The 21,790-nt window shown below is 50.3% G+C and overlaps 2 protein-coding genes across 3 annotated transcripts in view; one reads left to right on the forward strand and one right to left on the reverse strand.

The window, feature by feature from the left end:
* Positions 1-255: 255 nt before the first annotated feature.
* Positions 256-10,220, reverse strand: LOC145401889 (uncharacterized). The gene is made up of 3 exons (XM_080273996.1): positions 10,197-10,220; positions 1,459-1,563; positions 256-927 (listed from the first exon to the last, which is right to left on the reverse strand). The coding sequence occupies exons 1-3, from the start codon at positions 10,218-10,220 to the stop codon at positions 256-258; spliced, it is 801 nt and encodes a 266-aa protein (XP_080130122.1).
* A 6,609-nt stretch (positions 10,221-16,829) lies between these two features.
* LOC145402093 (uncharacterized) overlaps positions 16,830-21,790 on the forward strand; it is a 130,996-nt gene continuing 126,035 nt past the window's right edge. For both annotated transcript variants that reach the window (XM_080274205.1, XM_080274203.1), the window contains exon 1: positions 16,830-16,864. The gene's annotated coding sequence lies outside the window, so the exon portion shown is untranslated. The remainder of the gene's footprint in view (positions 16,865-21,790) is intronic.

The raw sequence follows: 21,790 nt of genomic DNA on the forward strand, positions 1-21,790 counted from the left end.
TAACATTAGATTTGTATTACATCAAGATTATCGTTAGCAGAACAATTGCATAAGAAAGATAAGGCAACTGGACAGGTAGATTTGACTAGTGAAGAACAGGGATGTTCAAACAGTTCAACAAGACTCAGACAGCCTCGGTGGCAGATGTTCCCTCTGCCCACAAGATACAGGTGCACAAGCAGCATTTAGTTTGATTGAAGCAGCGCGGGTCTGTCACTCAGCCCGGCCCATGTTGAGTGCCTGGGAGGATGGGAATCAGTGTGTATGGGTGCGGATGCTGGACGCCACACCATGAGGGTGGGCCTTATAGAGTGCCTGTGTGGCCGCCGCCTGGGCCTTCTCAGCGGCACCCTGTGTGCTGGCCAGCTGTGCCACAGCTACGCTCTGCCGCTGTAAGATGTTGGCAGCGGCTGTCTGGGCTTGGGTAAGAGCGTCAGCCTGGTGGCTGGCCGCCTGTGTGGCGGCTGCCAGCACCTGAGCTGCTACTGCTGCCTGTGCCTCAGCGGCACCCAGGGCCTGCTGCAGTGCTGCAACTTGGGACAGTGCCAGCAGTTGGGTGGCCTCAGCCGCTCTCAAAGTGCGCATTGCCTGTGCCGCACCCGCCGCCTCGCGCAGCACCACCCCCTGGGCCAACTGTGCCGCCTGCGTCAGCTGCGCTGCTTGTGCAAATTTGGCTGCTGCCGCCGCCTGAGCCTGCTGTGCTGCTGAGGACGCTTTGGCTGCCACCTTACGTGATGCCTCCGCAGCCGCCGTCCGCGCTGCCTCCGCCTGTGATTCTGCCGCTGCGGTGGCCCGGCCCGCTGCTCGGTTGGCCACGTCCGTCGCTGAGTCTGCAGCGGAGTGATGGCCCAGCAGCAGCGGCACATTACTGCCACGTGCTACATCCACAACTCCACCAGCACCCGCCACCAGCCACCCGCGCTTGCCCTAAGGAAGTTGATGTTAGTGTGGAGTCAGAGCTACACTAACCCACTTCCCCTACACTTTCACATGTACGCTGTCACATCATTACTGCCACACTTCATCTGCCACACCAATATTAGTCACATCACTACAGTATAATATAATGTTACGTAACCTAAAGTGCTATACATTTCCATTCCTGTCTTGTCACACAGTCATATTTAACCCTGTATCTCCTAGCCTATACATCATCACACCGTTACATCAGCTTTGTATCATATTTCCACTATTCACGTTTCGTGCAGCCCCATAATCATATTACCTCATTCGTGCCATCTGAGGCATAATATGAAACAACATTTCAAGTGGAATATCTTTTACCTTTACTCAGTTTCTGCTACCCTCAGTCAATATAGTGGTGCAGGTTCAGTTCTTTATCTTTATCCCATACTTTGGCACTCCTCCCTGAATAGATATTCACTGTGACACTCTTTAATCATTCATCTGGGAGAGATTTCTCCCTGACCATTACATATATTTCGACCTAATGATTACAGACATTATCAACACAGTACCATACACTGACCCTGGTGGTCCCCTGTGTCGCTTTATTGGTCCCTGCCTCTGCTGTGGCTGTCGCTGCGGGGTCTGCTGCTGTTCCTGTTGACAATAAATAGGATACCGTAGTTAGAAGTTAAATTTCGTTAGATTAGATATCTTTAGGTTATTTTTTTTTTTTATCAGAGCAGACTAACTGAACTCCTTTCTCAAGTTTACTCCTTCAGTTCACAGATCTCTCCTCGGCTGAGTAAAATAGTCTGATGTCAGCCACATTAAAATAAAAAGTGCATCCTTCGACAGGAGAGACTATCGGTATTGCAGGAATAAACTCCAGAGTCATATTTGTGTTTGAGGGTAGATCACAAAAATCGTTATTACCTAACACAAAGCTGCCCACCACTAGCCACCACCACCATAACATCTTATCCTCTCAGTACTGGTGTGGGTGTGTGTGGGGGGGGGTGGCAGAGTGCGGCGAAAGAGTGTGGTGGTGAGGTACACTGTTGTGTGTGATTAAAGAGTGATAAGTTGAATACGTTGGTTGCGCGTGTGTTGGTAGTCCAGTAAGGAACGTGGTGATAACGTGAGTGTGGTAATGCTGAGTGTGGTAGTATTAAGTCTAGTAGTACTGAGAATGTGGTGGTATTGAGTCTGGTAGTACTGAGAATGTGGTAGTATTAAGTCTGGTAGTACTAAGAGTGTGGTAGAACAGTGTGTGGAAGTGCTGAATTTGGTAGTACTGAGTGTGGTAGGACTGAATCTGGGAGTTTGATAAGTTCTTGAGTATGGTAGTACGGTGAGAAAATGGTATTACTGAGTGTATGGTATTACTGAGTATGTGGCAGTGTGGTGTGAACGTGACAGCACTGAGAACTTGGTGATACTGTGTGAGGTAATAGAGGTAGGGCAGATTCGAGACGGACTGGGAGCGCGCGCAGGGAAGGGGAGCATTTATATCACTCATCCCCTTCCCCTTCACTTCCCTCCCTCACTCCCTTCTCAATTTCCTCCCTTTCTCTTTCAATTTCGTCTCTTGTCTCTCCCCGCCTCCATTGTTCGCTGTCTTTGCCTCTTTTTTTCACGTCCTTTCTCATTGTCTTACTCTTCACTCTCACCGTCTCATTTTCCTCACTTCCAGATTCGAACTAGGGGTAATATTCGTACAAGTTGATGTAATTATTAAAATACCCGCCGCCGCCGGACCACTCATCCCGCCACCCCTCACCCCACCACCGAGCCACCACCACACCACCACCCCAGGAGGACACCACGGCGGGTTAGTGACCCAGGACAAGAGGGTCACCAGGACACCTATCTCCAGAGCCCCTCTTCCACGCAGCTGTCAAAACATCAGGTGAGCGACAAGAGGCAACGACCCTGCAGGCGGGGCAACCCTCAGCAGGTTCGGGGTGGGGCTGATCCAGAGTCAGTCCCAGGCAACAGCGCGTTACGGCCACCGTACGTACCGGAGAAGGAGCGGTCACTGTACGCCCTTCAGTTGTTTCCCCCTGTGACACCGCCATCACGGCCACCGTACGTGAAGGGGGAGGGAGTGGCCACCGTACGCCCCTCAGTCACAGCCACCTCTGGGGACGGCCTCGGGGTGTTAGTTATTGAACGCGCCCCGACTGGCAGAGAGAGGAATAGTGGAACCGCGTTCACGGCCACCATACGTGACGGGGAGGGAGTGGCCACCGTACGCCCCTTATCCACTATTACCTCCTACTACGGGAGTAGCGCCTCAGTTACTTCCCGAAGGGCAGGCAGGCCCACGGCTACGGCCTTAGTGCGTGCAAGGGTAAGTAGACCCTCGGCTACAGCTTCAGCACGTACCGGAGAGGGCGCTGCCCCTGTGCACCCCTCTCCTGCCTTTTTCTCATGTGGGAGTAACACCGCGTTCACGGCCACCGTACGTGATGGGGAAGGAGTGGCCACCGTATGCCCTTCAGTTGCTTCCCAGCAGGTGGGCAGGCACACGGCTACGGCCTTAGTGTGTGAAAGGGTAAGTAGACCCTCGGCTACGGCCTTAGTGCGTGAAAGGGTAAGTAGACCCTCGGCTACGGCCTCAGCACGCACCGGAGAGGGCGCTGCCCCTGTGCACCCCTCTCCTGCCTTTTCCTCCTTCGGGAGCAGCACCGCGTTCACGGCCACCGTACGTGATGGGGAAGGAGCGGCCACCGTACGCCCTTCAGCTGCGAGCCCTAGGAGTAACGAAACCGCGTTCACGGCCACCGTACGTGACGGGGAGGGAGTGGCCACCATACGCCCCTCATTCGTGACTCCGAAGGCTCTCCCATAGCAGGAGGTCCCTTGCGTGGCCGCCCCCTTTCCTCTCGGCTGCGTGGGACGCCCTTTGTCTCTCCGCAGGAGCAATTCCCCGGAGGTGCTGGCGCAGTGGTGGCGTGGCCCAGTCCAAACCCTACCACTTACCCCTGGGAGGTCCCTGTCCCTGACGGAAACCCGACGGAGGCGACGCCGCAGTTCACCCCTGACAGCGCTTCTTCCTGCAGGCGGCCGCAGTCCCCGGACTCCCAGGTCTGGCCAGCAGTCCCCAGGCCCAGACAACCCAGGCTCCCTCTCTCCTCGGAGCCAGAGGCGCCAGGCCCGCCTCCTGCAGCTGTTCGGCCCCAGTCCCGAGGGCCACCCCACAGGTCGAGGCCCCCAGACCGGAGGGCCTCCCTGCACCCCATCGGCGCGGCCCCAGTGCGAGGGCCGCCTCTCAGGTCGAGGCCCCCAGATCGGAGGGCCTCCCTGCACCCCAACGACGACTACCACCCGGGCAGTGACGCCCCTACGGACAGTGCGCTGCCTTCTTCAGGAGGGCTTCCCGTAGGGGCCCTCTCTCACGCCCAGGACGCGCAGCAGGTGATACCTTAAGAAAATACGGATACGTAGTGACATTAATAAGGCTAATACAGTGAACAATCACCACAGTAGTGTACAGTGAGAGAGAACAGAGTAAGGCCCGAATGATATATAAATGACTATAGACATATTCAGTGCACAGTGACCCGATACCTGGCAGGACAGAAAAGACCATATACAGGAGGGCGTAAAGAAAACGTGGGTTAGAGCAGGTGCGTGCGGGGTTCATCAGAAACTTTTGACCCAGTGCTACTGTGCCTAAGTAACTCCCGCGAGTGACGCGACCCGCATTCTACCCACTTATGGTACTATTCATTCCCCCTACTCCTGGTCACGTCCTCCCCTAGTGAAACGTACTCAGTAAATTAAACGCCATCTCTGCCAAAGCATATTATTCGGGTACTGTAATATTAGTACCAAATATTCCTGTACAAGTGAAGAGTGACCTACTGTGTTTGTAATCTTACCCATTGTATTAAAGGCTAATTCTGTGTTCCCTGTCTTTACACATATCCAGTATCTCTTTGTGTATATTGTCACGGTGTCAGAGTTAAGGTAATAGATGTGTTAAGGTGTACTGCCTGGTTTTTATGTCCTGTTCCTTTGTGGGTGCTTTAATTCCGGTCCGGAAAGTGGACCCCGCTCAGTAGCTGGTGTTCTTAGGACGAGAGGTCGACTTAGTCTTAATCACTGGATAACCTGGATGGCCAGAGGTTTCCCAAAGGTGAATGAAATCGTTTAGCTGCAGCAGGAAAAAAAAAAAAAAGTGCTTGACCATAGTGTACTTAAAAGCATACTGCTCTGTTTTAGATATTCTTAATGATGTTGAAAAAAAAAAAAAAAAGGCTGCAAATATAATGGCTGCGCCGTTTCCTTTGGTAATATCTAGTGTGTTTCTTTTCACTTCCACGTCCAACAACACTTTCTTAAATATTACTGTTGTACTTATTTCCTTTCCCTCCTTGATCTCTCTTGCTTCCTCCTCCTCCCTCTCCTCTCCTTTCTACTCTCACTTCACACCGATTTCTCGACCAACATCATTAAAAGGAAGTAATTATTAGAGTAACAGTGTGTGTTTTTTATAATAATAATAATAATTTGTATTAGTATTATTACGCAAGTATTCGTTCTGCTATTAGATAGATAGGTTGCGTTAGGTAACCATAGGCGCAATGGGCGCAACCCCAACAAAAACATTGTAAAGTCATCCTCCATTTCCAAATCAAAAGCCTATGGACACTACCTATTCAACCCCTCTCCCATTTTTTTTTTCCTTACAAAGCTCGATCTTCTTTTGTCTTCCCCTCTCTCTTTTTTTCTCCTCTTGTATATTCAGTCTTCCTTCCTCGTGACGTCACAACTTAACCCATATGAAAGGGAGAGTGAGAGTAAATGTTGTCAGAGCGACCCATTTCTTTTCTTGGTTAACCCTATCATTTTCATGCACGCTCTTCGGTATTTTTTTTTTTTTTTTTTTTTTTTGCAGACTAAGGACAGGCGCTAGTATTTAGATATGAAAAGTTTAGTCAGAGGGTTAAAATGAATGCACCCTTGTCTTTCGCTCCTTTGAACTCAATTCAGTATTTTATTCTGATATAAGACTATTTTGTTTAGCTGAGATATACTAACAAAGGAATTAAGTAAAGCAGTTTGAAAGACCTAAGCTGGAAGTAGCCTATAACTGACGTAGGACGCTTTAGCATGCCTTTGATTTACTCTTCAGTACGATGACATACTTAATATTCAATGTACACAGTTAAAAACGTATTGGCACAACTCGCGCAAACTGACGCACTGAACGAAAGTTTTGATGAAAGGCCCAAAATCAATACAGAATGAAAACGAAATTACTTTTACTGTGTCCATTAATTACCCAGTGCCTAGTTCTCCTTACACATTCACGCTTATCAGTTCTGATACAGCTGGATCTTCAATACGAAATCTCCCCCCCCCCCTTCAATAACGATACTGTAAAATCGCCCGCCTTTACAAGGCAGAGCACTAATGTTTTTGTTATGCTGAGTGTTTTTAGGTCGACTTCTCGTCCTAAGAACACCAGCGACTGAGCGGGGTCCTCTTTCCGGACCGGAAGTAAAGCACCCACAAAGGAACAGGACATAAAAACCAGGCAGTATACCTTAACACATCTATTACCTTAATTTCTACACCGTTACAATATAACACAGAGTGATATTTGATATACAGGAGACAGGGACACAGAGTTAGCCTTTGACACCACGATGCACAGTTACTTAACATACAGTATAATACATGTACACTTATGTTATTAGTTATATTGTAATGCTGTGTTTTTAAGGCGACTTCTCGTCGTAAAAACACGAGCACTGGGACGGGGTCCTTTGGCTAGACCGGATGTAATGCACTAACAAAGGAACAGGGCATAAAAAGAGACAGTACACCGAATCACATCTATTGCTTAAATTCTATCCCTTACAGTGCTACATACACAATATTTGATACACAATAACACAGAGATACAATAATACACTTATAACTGGATCCAATCTACTTTTGCACAGGGCACAGGGCAGTCAGGGGTATGGGTTACTGTTATTGAGGAGAGATATCACTTCACTGCGATGGTCAATCGAGAACATTTGTCGTGTCACTGGTGGATAATAATAAACGGGAGAGTTTCACTTATATTCACTGTGATCGGGAGTCCGTGGGGGATATGATACTATAATAAAGGTAGGGTGCGTATGGCGATATCCGACACTGTCACCTAGTCGCAGGGGAGCGCTTCACTAGCCTTTCGGCTCACTCACACACTCCACAGAAAACTCCCCGCTTCCTTTCTGAGAGGGGGGAACTGAACTGTTTAATGTTTAAGCACGACTTACTACGATATCACTGTTTAACATAACTTTTATTAGTCACTGCCACTGTGCATTGGATCACTGTCACTGTATTAGGGGTCACTGTCACTATCACTGTTCTACCCGTGTTTCTTGGGTAGTTGGGTCACTAGTACTTACTGTCAGGGAGGCTCCCTTGTTTAGGGCCTCGACCTGAGGGGCGGCTCCTTCCTAGGGCCGCGCTGGTGGGGTGCAGGGAGGCCTCGTAGTCTAGGGGCCTCGACCTGATCGGGGGCCCTCGGGACTAGGACCGAACAGGCGGAGGATTCGGGCCTGCTTCTTCTGCTGCCGGGGCGTGAGAGAGCCTAGGTCGCCGTTGTCGGGGGCCGTGGTGGAAGGCCTGGGCGTCCGGGGTCTGCAGGTGCTCAGGGGAAGAGGCGCTGTCAGGGCTGGGCTGCGGCAGCGACTCCTGTAGGGCTCCAACAGTGCTAAGGAGCGTCCGGGTGTGGGCGGTAACTCCGCAATCGGGCCTTGCCACCACTCTAACGCCTCCGCTTGGCCAAGAAGCCTGGATGGCGACGAAGGGCTCCCCGGAGGGAAAGAGGCTTGAGGGAGACTCACGCTCTTCGTGGTTCCCTGAGTGTGTTCATTGGGCTGAGGTGGGGCTCCACTTCCCCTAGTATGGACTTTGGCTGGTGCCGTGAACTTGTCCGGCATGCGAGGGACACCAGTAGGGTGATCGGGGTCACCCTTTCACCGAGGCAAGAGGCCGTCAACGTGGTGTTCCTCCCGCAGTAGGGAACAAGCCGGAGTGAGGGGCACAAGGGCCGCACTCTCTCCAATACGGACAGATCCTACCGTCAGGGAATTCTCCACCCTGGTACGTGCCCCAGTCGTAGCTGAGTGTCTGTCCGTACGGGAAACGACTAACGGAGAAACGGGATCACCCGTCTGCTCCGGCGAGAGGCCGGCCCCGAGTCGCCGCTTCCGTAATTGGGTAGCGCTACACGTACGGTAGCAGGGTCTCTCTACCCTGGACCGTATTCTGGCCGTGGCCAAAGTCCAACTGGAGAGGGATGCACACAGGCAACTCTCTCTCCTCAGCGTGTTAAGTCCGGAGCCTGGGGTCACCTTCCCCTTTACACACTTTGTCAGGCCGTAGCCTGTGTCTATTTCTCTTTTAAGGCCGTAGCCTTGGGCCTCTTCCTGCCCTTGGGCCTCTTCCTGCCCTAGAGGGTGTAGCAAGACCGTCAAGACGGTGTTACTTGGGACTGACCTCTTTTCAGTCCCACCCCTGGTCTGACGGTCACTACCCCGCCCGCACAGTAGTTCAGGTTGTCTGAACGCCTGGGGTTGGGGCACTTGCGGGGAATAGGGGCTCAGGGTCGGGATGCCCCGATGACCCTCTTGCCCGAGGTCACTAACCTCACCTGTGTGTCCTCCTGGGGTGGTGGTGGGGTGGCGGCTCGGCGGTGGTGTGGGGGGTGGTGAGGTGGGAGGTCCTGTGGCGGTCTCGGCGGGCATTTTATATATGTAGCGATACCCGTGTTTCATCTTTAGGCAGAATATACATTTAATTGGATGCAATAGGAATGAACAAGATTAAGAGTCCGTGGGGTTAATACAGGGTGCGGATCGCGACACTTGATGTAGTCAGTCGCGGTGGCACTTACACACAGACTTTTGATTCGCCCGCGCACCCTAGTCTTCGTTCACAGTTACTGAAGGTTCTCTTATTTAGGACTCACACAATCACTATAAGTTCTCTTATTTAGGGTTCAAGTTATTTTCTGTTCTGCCGGGTATCGGGTTCTTATAGACTAATGGTAACTGTCACTGGCTTTACACTGGCCTTCACTTGGTCACTGCTCACTGTTATTTCCCCCTGGGTTGTTCTCGGTACAAGGGGCGTCACTATTTACCCGTGTATCCTGGGTATAGATCAATCTGGAGTACGAGCGTGAGGGGAAGGCCCTAGGGGAAGTCTTCCTGCAAGGGTCAATACACTGCCAGCAGGGGAGTCACTGCCCGGGTCCTGGTCGTCGGTGAGGTGCAGGGAGGCCCTCCTGTCTGGGAGCCTCGACCTGAGAGGAGGCCCTCGTACTGGAGCCTCGTTGGTGGGGTGCAGGGAGGCCCTCCGGTCTGGGGGCCTCGACATGAGAGGTGGCCCTCGGGACTGGGGCCAAACAGCTGGAGGAGGCCGGCCTGTCGCCTCTGGCTCCGTGGGGTGAGTGAGCCTGGGTTGCCCTCGCCTGGAGGCTGCTGGTCGGGCCAGGGAGTCCTAGGACTGAGGTCGCCTGTAAGGAAAGGCGCCTCCACTTCAGTCCAGCCCCCTCCCAACAAGCATCAATCACAAAACGGAAAAAAAAGAAGAAAAAAACACACCACCACCACCCACACACCATGCTCACCACCCCCCCTAACACTCACCTTCCCCAACCCATCTGTACATGCAACCCCACCCCAACCTCACTCGACGCCTCACTCCATCACTCTCCATCCCCATCTCCCGCTCCACCTCTACTGGCCCCCTCTCCATCTTTCCCCACCACTATCGCTTCCACAGTCACCATTCCACCCCACCACGAAGCTTGGGTAGAACTAAACAGACCCTCCGGTACCTCCGTCCTTTTCTTACCTTCCTTAACCACCGGGCCCCTTTCATCCTGTTTAGTGTCCCCCACCTTCCTTCCCACCCCCCCGTGCCCGAGCAGTATGTATCACAAACCTCGCCACAACACCACTAACCCTACCGCGAGGACTCATAATTGGCGACACGGAAGAAGCTGAGCCATGCCAAACACCACCTTCTAACCACCCCACTCTCCCTGACCTACCATCACACCTATCCCCTTCCCAAACCGACAGCCTACGACAACTACTCCTGGACTTTCAGGACCTTTTTTCCTCTGACCCAACAGACCTCGGCCACACTACTTATCTTAGTCACGAGATACACACGACCGGACCTCCCATTCGCCAACCATCACGCCGGAAAAATCCTAAGCAGCGGGACATGCTTGATGCCGGTGTCATCTCCAACTCCACCAGCCCGTGGTCCTCACCCGTCATACTCGTGAGAAAAAAAGATGGGACCATGCGCTTCTGCGTTGATTACTGCAGAGTAAACGACGTTACCATCAAGGACGCCACGCCCCTACCTAGAATCGATGACTCCCTCGACTCCCTGGACGGCTCAACATGGTTCTCTACCCTAGACCTGAAATCAGGTTACTGGCAGGTCCCCGTTCACCCGGACAATAAACAGAAGACCGCCTTCTCAACCTCGAACGGGAAACACTATGAATTTAACGTCCTCCCCTTCAGACTCTGCAACACCCCCGCCAAATTCTCCCGCCTCATGGAATCTGTCCTGACCCGTCTGACCTGGGAAACCTGCCTGGCCTACCTGAACGACGGCATAGTTTTCAGTCACACCTGGGCAGACCACCTCCACCGCCTCAAACAGGTGTTCCAACGCATATGCCAGGCTGGGCTTAAACTCAAACCCACAAAGTGCATCCTGGCCGAACGATCCGTCTCCTTCCTAGGGCACGTGATCAGAGCCGAGGGCATCTCATCTGACCCTGACAAACTACGTGTGATTGCTGACATCCCTCTACTTCGGACGTACACGAAACCAGGGCCTTGCTAGGTCTAACTTCATATTACAGACGCTTTGTAAAAGGGTTTGCCAACATCGTCAAACCCCTCCATGACCTGACAAAAAAGGGCGAACCATTCATATGGACAGAACCGAGAAAAACTGCATTCAACACCCTCAAGTCCAAGTTGATCTCTGCCCCCATCGTCACATTCCCAGATTACAACCTCCCCTTTCGTCTGTACACCGACATTTCCCTCATAGCCATAGGGGCTGTCCTCGCCCAAGTACAACACGGCCGCGAACACATAATCACCTGTGCCAGCCACACCCTGAATCAAGCTGAAAGGAATTACGCGGCCACCAAAAGCGAGTGCCTCGGAATCATCTGGGCTCTCGAATACTTCTGTTTGTATATCTCCGGCATCCATGTAGTCGTCATTACTGACCACCAATCTCTGCAATGGTTGCGCCAATCCGATACCAACAATGCCCAACTCATACGATGGCGAGAAGCACTCGAAGAGTATGATTTCGAGATACTGTATCATACCAACCAGGCAAGTTGCACACTAACGCCAACGCTGTTTCCCACCTACCCATCAATGCTATTTGCCCAGAACCAGACCTAATACAAATGTGGAAAAATAAGCAACGTCCTACCTGGATCCCGCCAAGCACATTCGCCAAACTTCACCTTCACGGCAATCACCTGTTCAATCCCGACGGCCACATCGTCCTAGACCCTACCACCGCACATGACGCTATGTTACACCTTCACGTCAACAATGGCATCCACCTCGGGACCAAGAAACTCTTACAAGTCTTCAGTGATATGTATTGGATAGCTATCCCTTCCACCATTGCCAAAAACATCATCCAATCCTGCCGCGCCTGTGCTTTAGGAAAAGACATCACTTGCACACCCGGCCCTTCAGGAAAGCTAACGGCACAGAAACCGTGGCAGTTACTTTCCCTTGACATCGTCGGCCCCCTCACACCTGAAGCGGGATACAAATACATTATCACGTTCGTAGATGTGTACTCGAAATTCATCATCGCATGTCCCGCCAAAGATCACAACGCTGTATCAGTCACCGACGCCCTGACCCACCACGTCTTCCCTTATTTTGGCATTCCCCAAGCCCTACACTTGGATAATGCCCCAGAGTTCACTGGCAAAGTCTGGGAAGAACTGGCGAAAATATTCGGTTATCATGTCTCCCACCCATCCCCACACTGGCCCCAAGGTAACAGCGTCTGCGAGAGGAGCCATCGCTCCATCATGAACCAAGTCCGGACGAGAATCATGCAGACAGGGAACAACGATTGGCCCGCCCATGTCAAAATTGTTCAATGGGGCCTCAACACGTGCCCAAGAGATGATGGCATGACCCCCCACGAGCGAGTTTTCGGGGAAACCCCGCTCCTCCTACCCCTCCTCCACCACCTCCACCCGCCCACCCGGCCCTCCACCACTGACCCCCTTCACCACCTCAAACGCTGCCTCCACCACCTCCAAGCCCAACAAGACCTTATGCCCGACACCAACCACTCCAACCCCTACAAACCAGGCCAGTCCATCATCGTGGCACACCTACCGGCCCCCACCAAATTCTCTCCCCGGTTCAATGGTCCCTTCACAATAGTCAGAGTCCCTAACCCCTACCAAGTGATCATTGACCTCCAAGGACAGCCATGCACGTATTGCAACCGCCACGTGCTACCCTTCCACCCCTCCGACAATGCCCACACTCACACCCGCGTGCCCCGCACCTCTTCCCGTGCACATGTCCCCTCCGCGTCTTCTAAGAATTACCCCCCAGACTCCTACTCTTACTCCTTCTCACCCCCACCCTCCACCTCACCCACGAGCACGCTGCCTCCCACAACACCCACTCCCGACACACCAACCCCCAACACTGACCCTAACCTCCAAACCCCCGCTCTCAATCACGACCATCCTACCTCTACACCACCACCTCCACCGCCTACATCACCGCCCTCGCCGCCCACAGCCGAATCTTCGGCCCACCAGCCAGACCAATCCCCCCCCGACGCCGCCACTCACCCCCCTCCCACCTGTCCACCCACCACCTCACACACCACACCGTTCTCCAGCCCACCATGTCCAACTACTCCACCATGCACAAGCACCACCCGCTCAACCACGCCCCCCCCTACCCCATGACCATTCTCATTATACGCGCCACACTGCACCCCCACCCACCTCCCCCCCCAATGGCAGCATGCCCTCCCCACCACCACGTGCCCAACCACCCTTACCACCCACACCCACTCTCACCACCACCACCACCAGGTCAGGACGTCTTTCACGCCCACCCTCCAGATACACACTAACACTGCTGCCCACCGCCCACACAACCCACCATTCACCACCACAAACCACCCACACCCCAAACACCTCCCCCATCACCCTCCCTCTCCACCAAGCACGATGGAATCCTCCCAAATCCCAATTCCCCACAGTACAACGCTCCTCCCACCGACCCATCCCCCATAAAAGCCCCAGTCTCCTGTTACTCGCCAGCATTCAGCTTTTGCCTCCACACCAAGCACCATTGCCCGTGATGAGGATCACCAGGATCCACTGGCAGCCCCATGACTGCCCACATGTCAGGATCCGGGAGACACACCACCTTCTCCGCCTCATACGCCGGACCGACCACCCATCCTCCCTCCGGCTCACTCTCAACCCTCACCGAGAGCCAAACCCCATCACCTTCCACTGGACCAACCTCCTACAACACCTCACCCCGGCCCACCAGACATCCACCACCACAACATACCACCTCCAGTCACGGGGCCGTGACTTCTTTACCACGGAGGGTGGTAAAATACCCGCTGCCGCCGGACCACCCACCCCGCCACCCCCCACCCCACCACCGAGACACTACCACACCACCACCCCAGGAGGACACCTCGGTGGGGCTAGTGACCCAGAACAAGAGGGTCACCGGGACACCACTGTCCTGGGTCCCTCTTCCCCGCAATTACCCCAACACCAGGTAAACGGGAAGAGGCAACGACCCTGCGAGCAGGACAGCCGTCACCAGAATCGGGGTGGGACTGAACAAAATTGTCCCAGGTGACACCGCGTTCACGGCCACTGTACATGATGGGGAAGGAGCGGCCACTGTACGCCCTTCAGTTACCTCCCCAAGGGCAGGAAGGCCCAAGGCTACGGCCAAAGTACATACCAGGGTAAGGGGACCCTCGGCTACGGCCTCAGTACGTACCGGAGAGGGCGCGGCCTCTGTGCACCCCTCTCCTGTCTCTCTCTCCTACGGGAGCAACACCGTGTTCACGGCCATTGTACGTGACGGGGAAGGAGCAGCCACTGTATGCCCTTCAGTTGCTTCTCTAGGGGTAGACAAGCTCCCGGCTACGACCAAAGTACGTACCAGGGTAGACAGACCCTCGGCTATGGCCTCAGTATGTACTGGAGAGGGCGCGGCCTCTGTGTACCCCTCTCCTGCTTTTCCCTCCTACGGTGAGGGCGGGGAGAGAGGTGTGACATAGGAGGAGTATGAGTCAGCACTGTGCTCAAGTGGTGGGGCGGCACACTTGGGAGGAGGGCAAGGGTGGCGGGGTGGTGGAGTTGGAGATGACTGAAAGGGATGCATGTGGAGTTTTTTGTAGGTGCGGGTGGTGTTGTGATATAGTACAATGACTTGATAGGGGTTAGGGACTTTTACGACTGTTAAAGTGTCACAGATGTTACACAGGGGTATGGATATTACACACAAGGTATAGTGTTACATAGGGGTGTCGGACAATACACAATGGATCACACACAGGGGTGATGCAAGAGGGGATAGAGAACACTACACAGGGGTTGAGTATGAATATTACACAGGGGAGATATATGCCTGGGGTTGTGGTCATGTTAGGGGAGGGGATTATTGTGGTACACAGGGGCGTGACACTCTGGAAGAAGGGAGGTGGGGCTCACACAGGATCTATAGCACTGGGGTTTGGACGCGAGTGTTGCACAGTGTTGGTTGGGTCACTGGTGGGTGCTGGGGTGTGCCCAGAGCTATGTCGCAGGTAGACACAGGTGACAGCCCGGTGTGGGAGGAGGGCCGTCAGGGGTGCGTTCCCAATAGGGGCACAGGTCTCGTGCAGCGTACTCAGGTGTCCGGGATGAGCTGGAGGGCAGTGTGATGGGTGTCCCTTTCCTGGTGGGGGCCCTGGGAGTGTGCTGGCCCTCTGGACTGGGGCCGAACAGGGCTAAGAGGCGTGCAGCACAGGGCTTGCCCTTGGCCGTGGTGGGAGTCCTGGGGGTAGGTCCTAGCTGCTCCAGGCTTGGGATTGGCAGCAGGGTGCTCCATGAGTTTTGGAGGCTGCGGTCTCGCCAGGAGGGAGAGGTGGTCAGGGGTTGGCTGCGGACGCTAACCCTGGGGAAGTCCATCAGCTGTTAGGGGCGTCAGGGGTTGGGCTGCAGGGACAGGACACCTAGGCTCGCGGTGGGTCCGCTCCAGGTACTCTCCGACGGGGGCCCTGTTGGGGAGCAGTCTCCACCCTGTGTAGAGGAGGGGGAGCTGGAGGGGCATTCCACTCAGCCTCTGGAGGGGCGGGCTGAGCCAGAGATGGTGCCCTCGTAGGGAGCCTCCAGGGTAGTGAAGGAGGGACGACTGGTGGCCTGTCCCTCATGGCCTGGCGGACCTGTTGGACCCTGCCGGAGCTCCACTCTGGGGTAGAGGAAGTATGTCTGAGGGACACTCCTTCCACCTGATAGGTCTGGGGGATGCTACCCAGGTTGCCTCTCAGGGTAGTGGTCGAAGGAGATCCGGGGGACATTCCTTCTGGCTGTCAGGTCCGGGGGGACACTGCCGGGGGACCACTCGTCCCGGGGACAGTAGGAGGGGAAAGTCCAGTGGACTTTCTGGCTTCTGCAGCTCTACCACCTTCCTGCTGTAGGGGGAAAAGCACAGCTGGTGGACGACCGGTGGTCTCTCCCCCGGTGGCAGATCCGGTGGACACTACCACGGGCCCACTGCCCTCCTGAGGACTGTAGGCAAAGGTCGTCTGGCTGACGGTTCGAGACGCCTGCTCCCGAAGGTGGGTGGCAGAAGGAGTGGACCCAGTGGACACACCTACAGTAGATCCGGTGGATGCTACAGTACCACTGTTCCCCTGGGGTAAAGTAGGCTTGTGAGTACCTGAGGTCACTCTTCCTGTTGTGGAGGCAGGTCCGGTGGACACTGCTACCGAGGGACTGCTTGGGACTGTCGTAGGGCAAGTCCCACCCCGATTCTGGCGAGCGCTCTCCCCGTCAGAGAGTAATGCACCTATATAGTCGGTGCATTTCCCAGGGTCCGGCTGCGTGGAGGGGCATAGGGTCACGGGAAAGATGAGTCGGTGTAGTGCGGGACACCTCTAAGCCTTCCTGTTGCCGTCTTGGGGTTGGTGTCACCTCCCCATGTCCTCCTCCTGGGGTTGTGGTGTCGGGGTCGCTCTGCCGTGTGGGTATTTCAGATCTTGACTTTTCTCCTTTTCATTTCCTCTAATCCCTATGAACTGACTCAGCCCGGTTTCATTTTTTTTTGTTATTTTGTAAACATATGCTTAGACATTACATTTCCCATACAGGCTACACTGCCCTGCTCACCTAGTCCGTTCAGACACGTTCTGGACGAAATCACTTGCCATAGGTACGATAACACCCAAGATGTACGATATTGTAAAAGCTATATTTTGAAGTAAAATAGTATAGAAGAGCCGTAGTCTCACTTCCTCAAGGCGAGAAATCACTCTACTTTAATAATTTTTTATTATTAGCTTGTTGTCATGGTTAAACATCCAACTGCTTACACTCCTAATTTTGCATAAAAATGGTACGAAAAAGAAAAAAAAAAACGGAAATTGTCTACAATATTTATTTAACAGCAAAAATTAATTGGAACAAAAGTTTGTTTTGAAGGATGTTTCAAAATACATCCAATACGATCGAATACAACAATTTGGTTGGATTGGGTATGTTGACAAAGCAGAACATTTATCGCTGAAGCAGCTACGAATTGCAATTTGCGTCAGAAAACAGTGGTGTCTCAGCAAAATCGGGTTGTTGTGTGGTGGATTATAACAGGTGAGTGAAAATGTCATTAATACATGATGACAGGTCCTGTTTACTTTGACACGACGAGCAGTCTGTATAAATTTAGCTGTCTTATTTAATGGGGTTATTCAGTGGTACCAAATTTTACTCTTGTTAAAAAATGAATTACTCTTCATATTGCTATGATAGTTATTGTATTTGATTGCCACGGGTAGTGTACATAAAAACTGACTACTGTAGGACGGAGGACAAATTGGTTGTTTTATAAGGAACGTTGAAATGTGTTGGTAGTGTTTTAAGCTGTGATTCCATCGATTTTACCCTTGAACCGTTTCGAGTTAGCCCCCTTTCCCCAACGCTAATGGGGGACCAGTAGTGAACTGGGGGGGTTGGGTGGGGGAACTCGACTTAAAGAGTTTATTCCATAAAGAAATCAAGGTACAGTAGAAACAGTGAATAAAAAAAAAAAAAAATGGTCTTACTGCAGTTTTGGACAGGCACACCCTTCAATTTGGCTAGTTAGGTTAGGTTATCTGATGGGGTAGTTAGGTTTGATCAGTTAGATTAATTTAGGTTTAGTTGGGTAAGGTTAGAAATAAGATCAAGAACCTTGACTCCAAAAATGTTAATTTACCAAAAAGATTAACCTGTTGAGATTTTTGGCCCTCTGCCAATTGTGTTTGTGCCAGATTCAGCCTGGCTCACACAGAGCTCACTGTCGTGCAGCGATATTTGTACTTAATTGGCCACTGTACACAGACTTTTTATGGTAGACTAATGAATGTGGTACCGTTTTAAAGCTGAATAGTTGCTCTTTATTGTAGTATGGTTGAAAGAAGCAAACATGATAACTAAATTCCAAGATGAAGAGTAGAAGTTGGCCGAAAGGAAAAATCGCACACCCTTCCGAAGAAAAATATTTTAAAAAAATAAAGTACCTGTATTAGAGATACATGAAATCTGATAGCACCATATCAATCTACAGTAAATTCCCTTTCTATTGATATATAGTTTATGGGAATTTATGTTAGTTTTCACAGAGAAAAGCGAAAGCTCTTTGCTGTCATGCAAGCTGATATCGATTCTTGTAATACCGATATTATTCATGGTAAGAAGCTATTTATTATGCATATCAAGCTGATGTACTTGTCACTGTAAAAAGAAATAGTTGGAAAGGGTAAACAGAATAGTGTGCGTGGAACAAGGCCAGATAGGAGATGAAAAACAAGTAAAAAGAAAATATTGTTTCATATGACTTGAATTTGAGTCATCAGAATCTCAACCGTTGGATTTATGATGACTCAAAATCGCATCATCGGAATCTCAAAGGGTTAACTGGGGGGCTTTGCCTCCCAGACCTCCTTCCCCCGATAACATAAACTGTCGTACCCCATATTATTCAAGCCAAACCCTCCAAATGCATAAATCGTGCCTTCTTAAAGATTGTCCAGCATGCATAGTACTGTAAGTGTTTGTCTTTTCTGTAATTACAAAGTAGTATGCAGTTAGGAGACTTATCTGCTCTTGGTAATAGCTGTGCCTTCTTGGAAAAAAAAATTAATCACAAATGCCCAATAACTGTAAGAACAGCTACCGCATTTGCCAGTCATTTTTTAACTGATTTAAATTCAGAGTTGAGGACCTCCTACATAAATATCATGCGACCCAGAAGAAGCACTCATCCAGTGCAACGAAATACTGAATCAGTGGTCATTTACCGAATGAGCACCAAACTGGCTCTTGTAATTGTAAAATATTGTAAATTTTATCACCATATAAGTTCATACACACCTAATTATATTAAATCTGGTCAAAAAACTGTACTTAATATAAATACCGGGTATTAAAAAAAAAAAAATCAGGTTTCAGAGCTAGAATATGCTAAAGTTAGCGGATGTTTTCCCTTTAGATTGCCAACATGCTTGACAGACTTCTGTTTTGCGTAAATATTGATTTAAAGTGCAAATACATTGCACATTGTCCTAGCAAGGGGAGGTGATCGTATACTAAACCCAAAATCCTCTTTGTGTTAGAATTCGATCATGAAATATTATTCTTCCAAAATGATTAAATTCAAAGATCACACCTGAAGCAATGAAGGCTTGCTCTACAGTACTATTTGATGGAATTGATCAAGGTGGTATAGTAGAGAAAGGGACACAGACTGATTTTCTGACTTATGTGCATACTGGTGTACAAACTGATTCTCCCCAAGCATCTCTAGTCCAGCAAGAACTTCAAGAAGCTGAATGTGTGGACTCTATGTATAATAACATTCAACCTTCTATGCACTACTGAGCAACAACATGTGGTTTGGCCCTGACTGATAAAGTAAAAAGGTTTCTCTTACAAAAAAAAGCTGAAGTTAATATCAGAATACCATCAAAAGAGACATTCCTATCACCAAGCATGAAGAATAGGCCCAAACAAGGATCAACTGTCAGCCCTGCATTTAAAAACTATAAGTGGTTCCCATCGCCACGTAAAACACAAGGTCCTAAGTACAAAAAAACCATGAGAGACAAGACCTTTGCTCTTTCTTCATCAGCCACAATCCAGTTGCTGAAAGAGGAACGCAATGCAAAATGAGCTTTAGAGCTCAAGAAATGCAAAAAGGACTCCAAACTTCCCAAGAAAGGCAAGTCCGCTCAGACGTCTGAACCTCTGACAGCTTCAACATCAATGAACACTCTAGCTAAGGAAAGTGGAGATTCTTCCAGTGATGAATCGCTAGAAGCCAGCATGGTATCGCTGGAAGACAGTGATGATGACTCAATTGGCGTAGAAACTGTGTCCACTGAAAATGCAATGCAGTTTATAGGTCTTCAACAGCAACCTGAGCAAGGATCGTGGGTTATAGTGAAGCTACCTGTCATTAACTCTACTTCCAGAGGTAGAAAGACTTACACATAAAGCTTTTCTTGGTAGGGTAGAGAGAGTAGAAAAATAGGGCCTTGAAGTACACTTTCTTAAGGAATTGGAAGCTAAGAAAGATCACTTTGTTTGGGGCAGTTCTGAAGACCTTTCTTTCCCAGTGACACCGGATGAAGTTTGTGTTATTCAAAATAAATGTATAACTGATGCGATTCAGGGTAGAACTGCTACGATTAAGGTTGAAAATGGAGTACTAGCACCTGGGAAGAGTTGTCTAGGAATAGTGTAATACCTGTAGGCCTGTAATGTTTCTCTAGTGCGGAGTAAGTTTCATGCCAGAATGAGAGTGGATGAGGAATTTGGAAGGAATTTGAGTGTAAAGTGGAGGGAATGTAAGAAAATGTTCTGGAAAGAGGTATAGAGAGTTAGACAGGGTGCCAAAGAAGTTAGTTTGGGGAATGAAAGATAAAATGGTACCGTAGATTACTAGTGGAGAAGGGAGAAAAAGTGAGCAGATGGAGAGAACATTTTAGTGAATTGTTGAACATAGAGAATGAAAGTAATGAACTATAAGTGGATGGGGAATGGCTGGGAGACAGAGGGATGTGAGAAGAGAGGAAGAAATCAGTAGGATGGAAGTTGTGGAAGTGATGAAGAAAGTTAAAATGGAGAAAGCCCCAGGAATTGCTGGAGTGTGTGGTGAAATGCTGAAGCATGGGGGAGAGATAATAGTAGAATGGATGTGGAAGATGTGCAGATTGGCCTGGGAGGAAGGTAGGGTCCCAGATGATTGGAAGTCAGGTATAATTATTCCCTTGTACAGAGGAAAAAGGGAAAAAGAAGTATGTGGTAATCATAGGGGCATTTGTCTTTTTAATATAATAGGAAAAGTATATGGTAGGATACTTACTGACAGATTTAGGGAGGAAATAGTTAGAGAAGAACAGGGAGGTTTTAGGAAGGGAAGAGGTTGTGTAGAACAGATATTCATTCTTAGATCTTTAGTGGAAAAGTTCTAGAGATGGGAAAGTTTTATGCAGCCTTCAGGGATTTGGAGAAAGCATATAACAGGGCGGATAGACAAGGATTGCAGAAAGTATTAAGAATATATGGAGTGGATGGGAAGTTGTTGAATGCTGTGAAGAGTATATATGAGGGTGCAAAGGCTGCAGTGCATGTGGATAGTGAACTGAGTGAATTTTTCTGTTTGAAGGTTGAATTGAAACTGGGCTGTGTCATGTCTCCATGGTTGTTCAGTCTGTATATGGATGGGGTTATAAAAGAGATACAAGGTAGGGCAGTGGATGTTGGAACTATAAAAGAGATACAAGGTAGGGCAGTGGATGTTGGAACTATAAAAGAGATACAAGGTAGGGCAGTGGATGTTGGAACTATAAAAGAGATACAAGGTAGGGCAGTGGATGTTGGAGCAGCGCTAATGAGAGAGGGCAGTGTTTGGAACTCCCTGTACGGTACTGTTGTTTGCAGATGATACCGTGTTATGTGAAGACAAAGGGGAGCTGCAAGGCTTGGTGGACGAGTTTGGGAGAGTATATAAGAAACGGGATCTAAAGGTGAATGTAGGGAAGGGTAAAGTTATGGTCTTCGAGAGAAGTGAAGTCAGTGAATGTACAGTGAGGTTGGATGAGGAGGAAATGGAAAATGTGAGTGTGTTTAAGTACTTGGGTAATGTGATGAGTAAGGATGGCAGTTTAGAGGGTGAAGTGCTTGAAAGAGTGCAACAAGGAAGAAAGGTTGCTGGTTCCTTGAAAGCAGTGATAAGAAACAGGGAAGTGAGCATGGAAGTGAAAAAGTTACTACATGACAGTTATGATTCCAACTCTAACGTATGGAAGTGAAACTTGGACCTTGTTGGAGGGACAGAATTCAAAAGTGAGAGCTGTGGAATTGAGTTATTTGAGAGGAGCATGTAGAGTCATATGGAGAAACAGATTGACAAACGAGGAAGTGCAGGATCGTTGTGGTGTGGATGTGATTGTGATAGGAAGCGTTAGGAGAAACACATTGAGGTGGTTTGGCCATGTGGAGAGGATGAAGAGTGAGAGACTAATGAGGAGAGTG

Source organism: Coenobita brevimanus, chromosome 57 (genome assembly GCF_032717465.1).
Source record: "Coenobita brevimanus isolate Jiangsu-jjx chromosome 57, ASM3271746v2, whole genome shotgun sequence".
NCBI classification, from domain to species: Eukaryota; Metazoa; Arthropoda; class Malacostraca; order Decapoda; family Coenobitidae; genus Coenobita; species Coenobita brevimanus.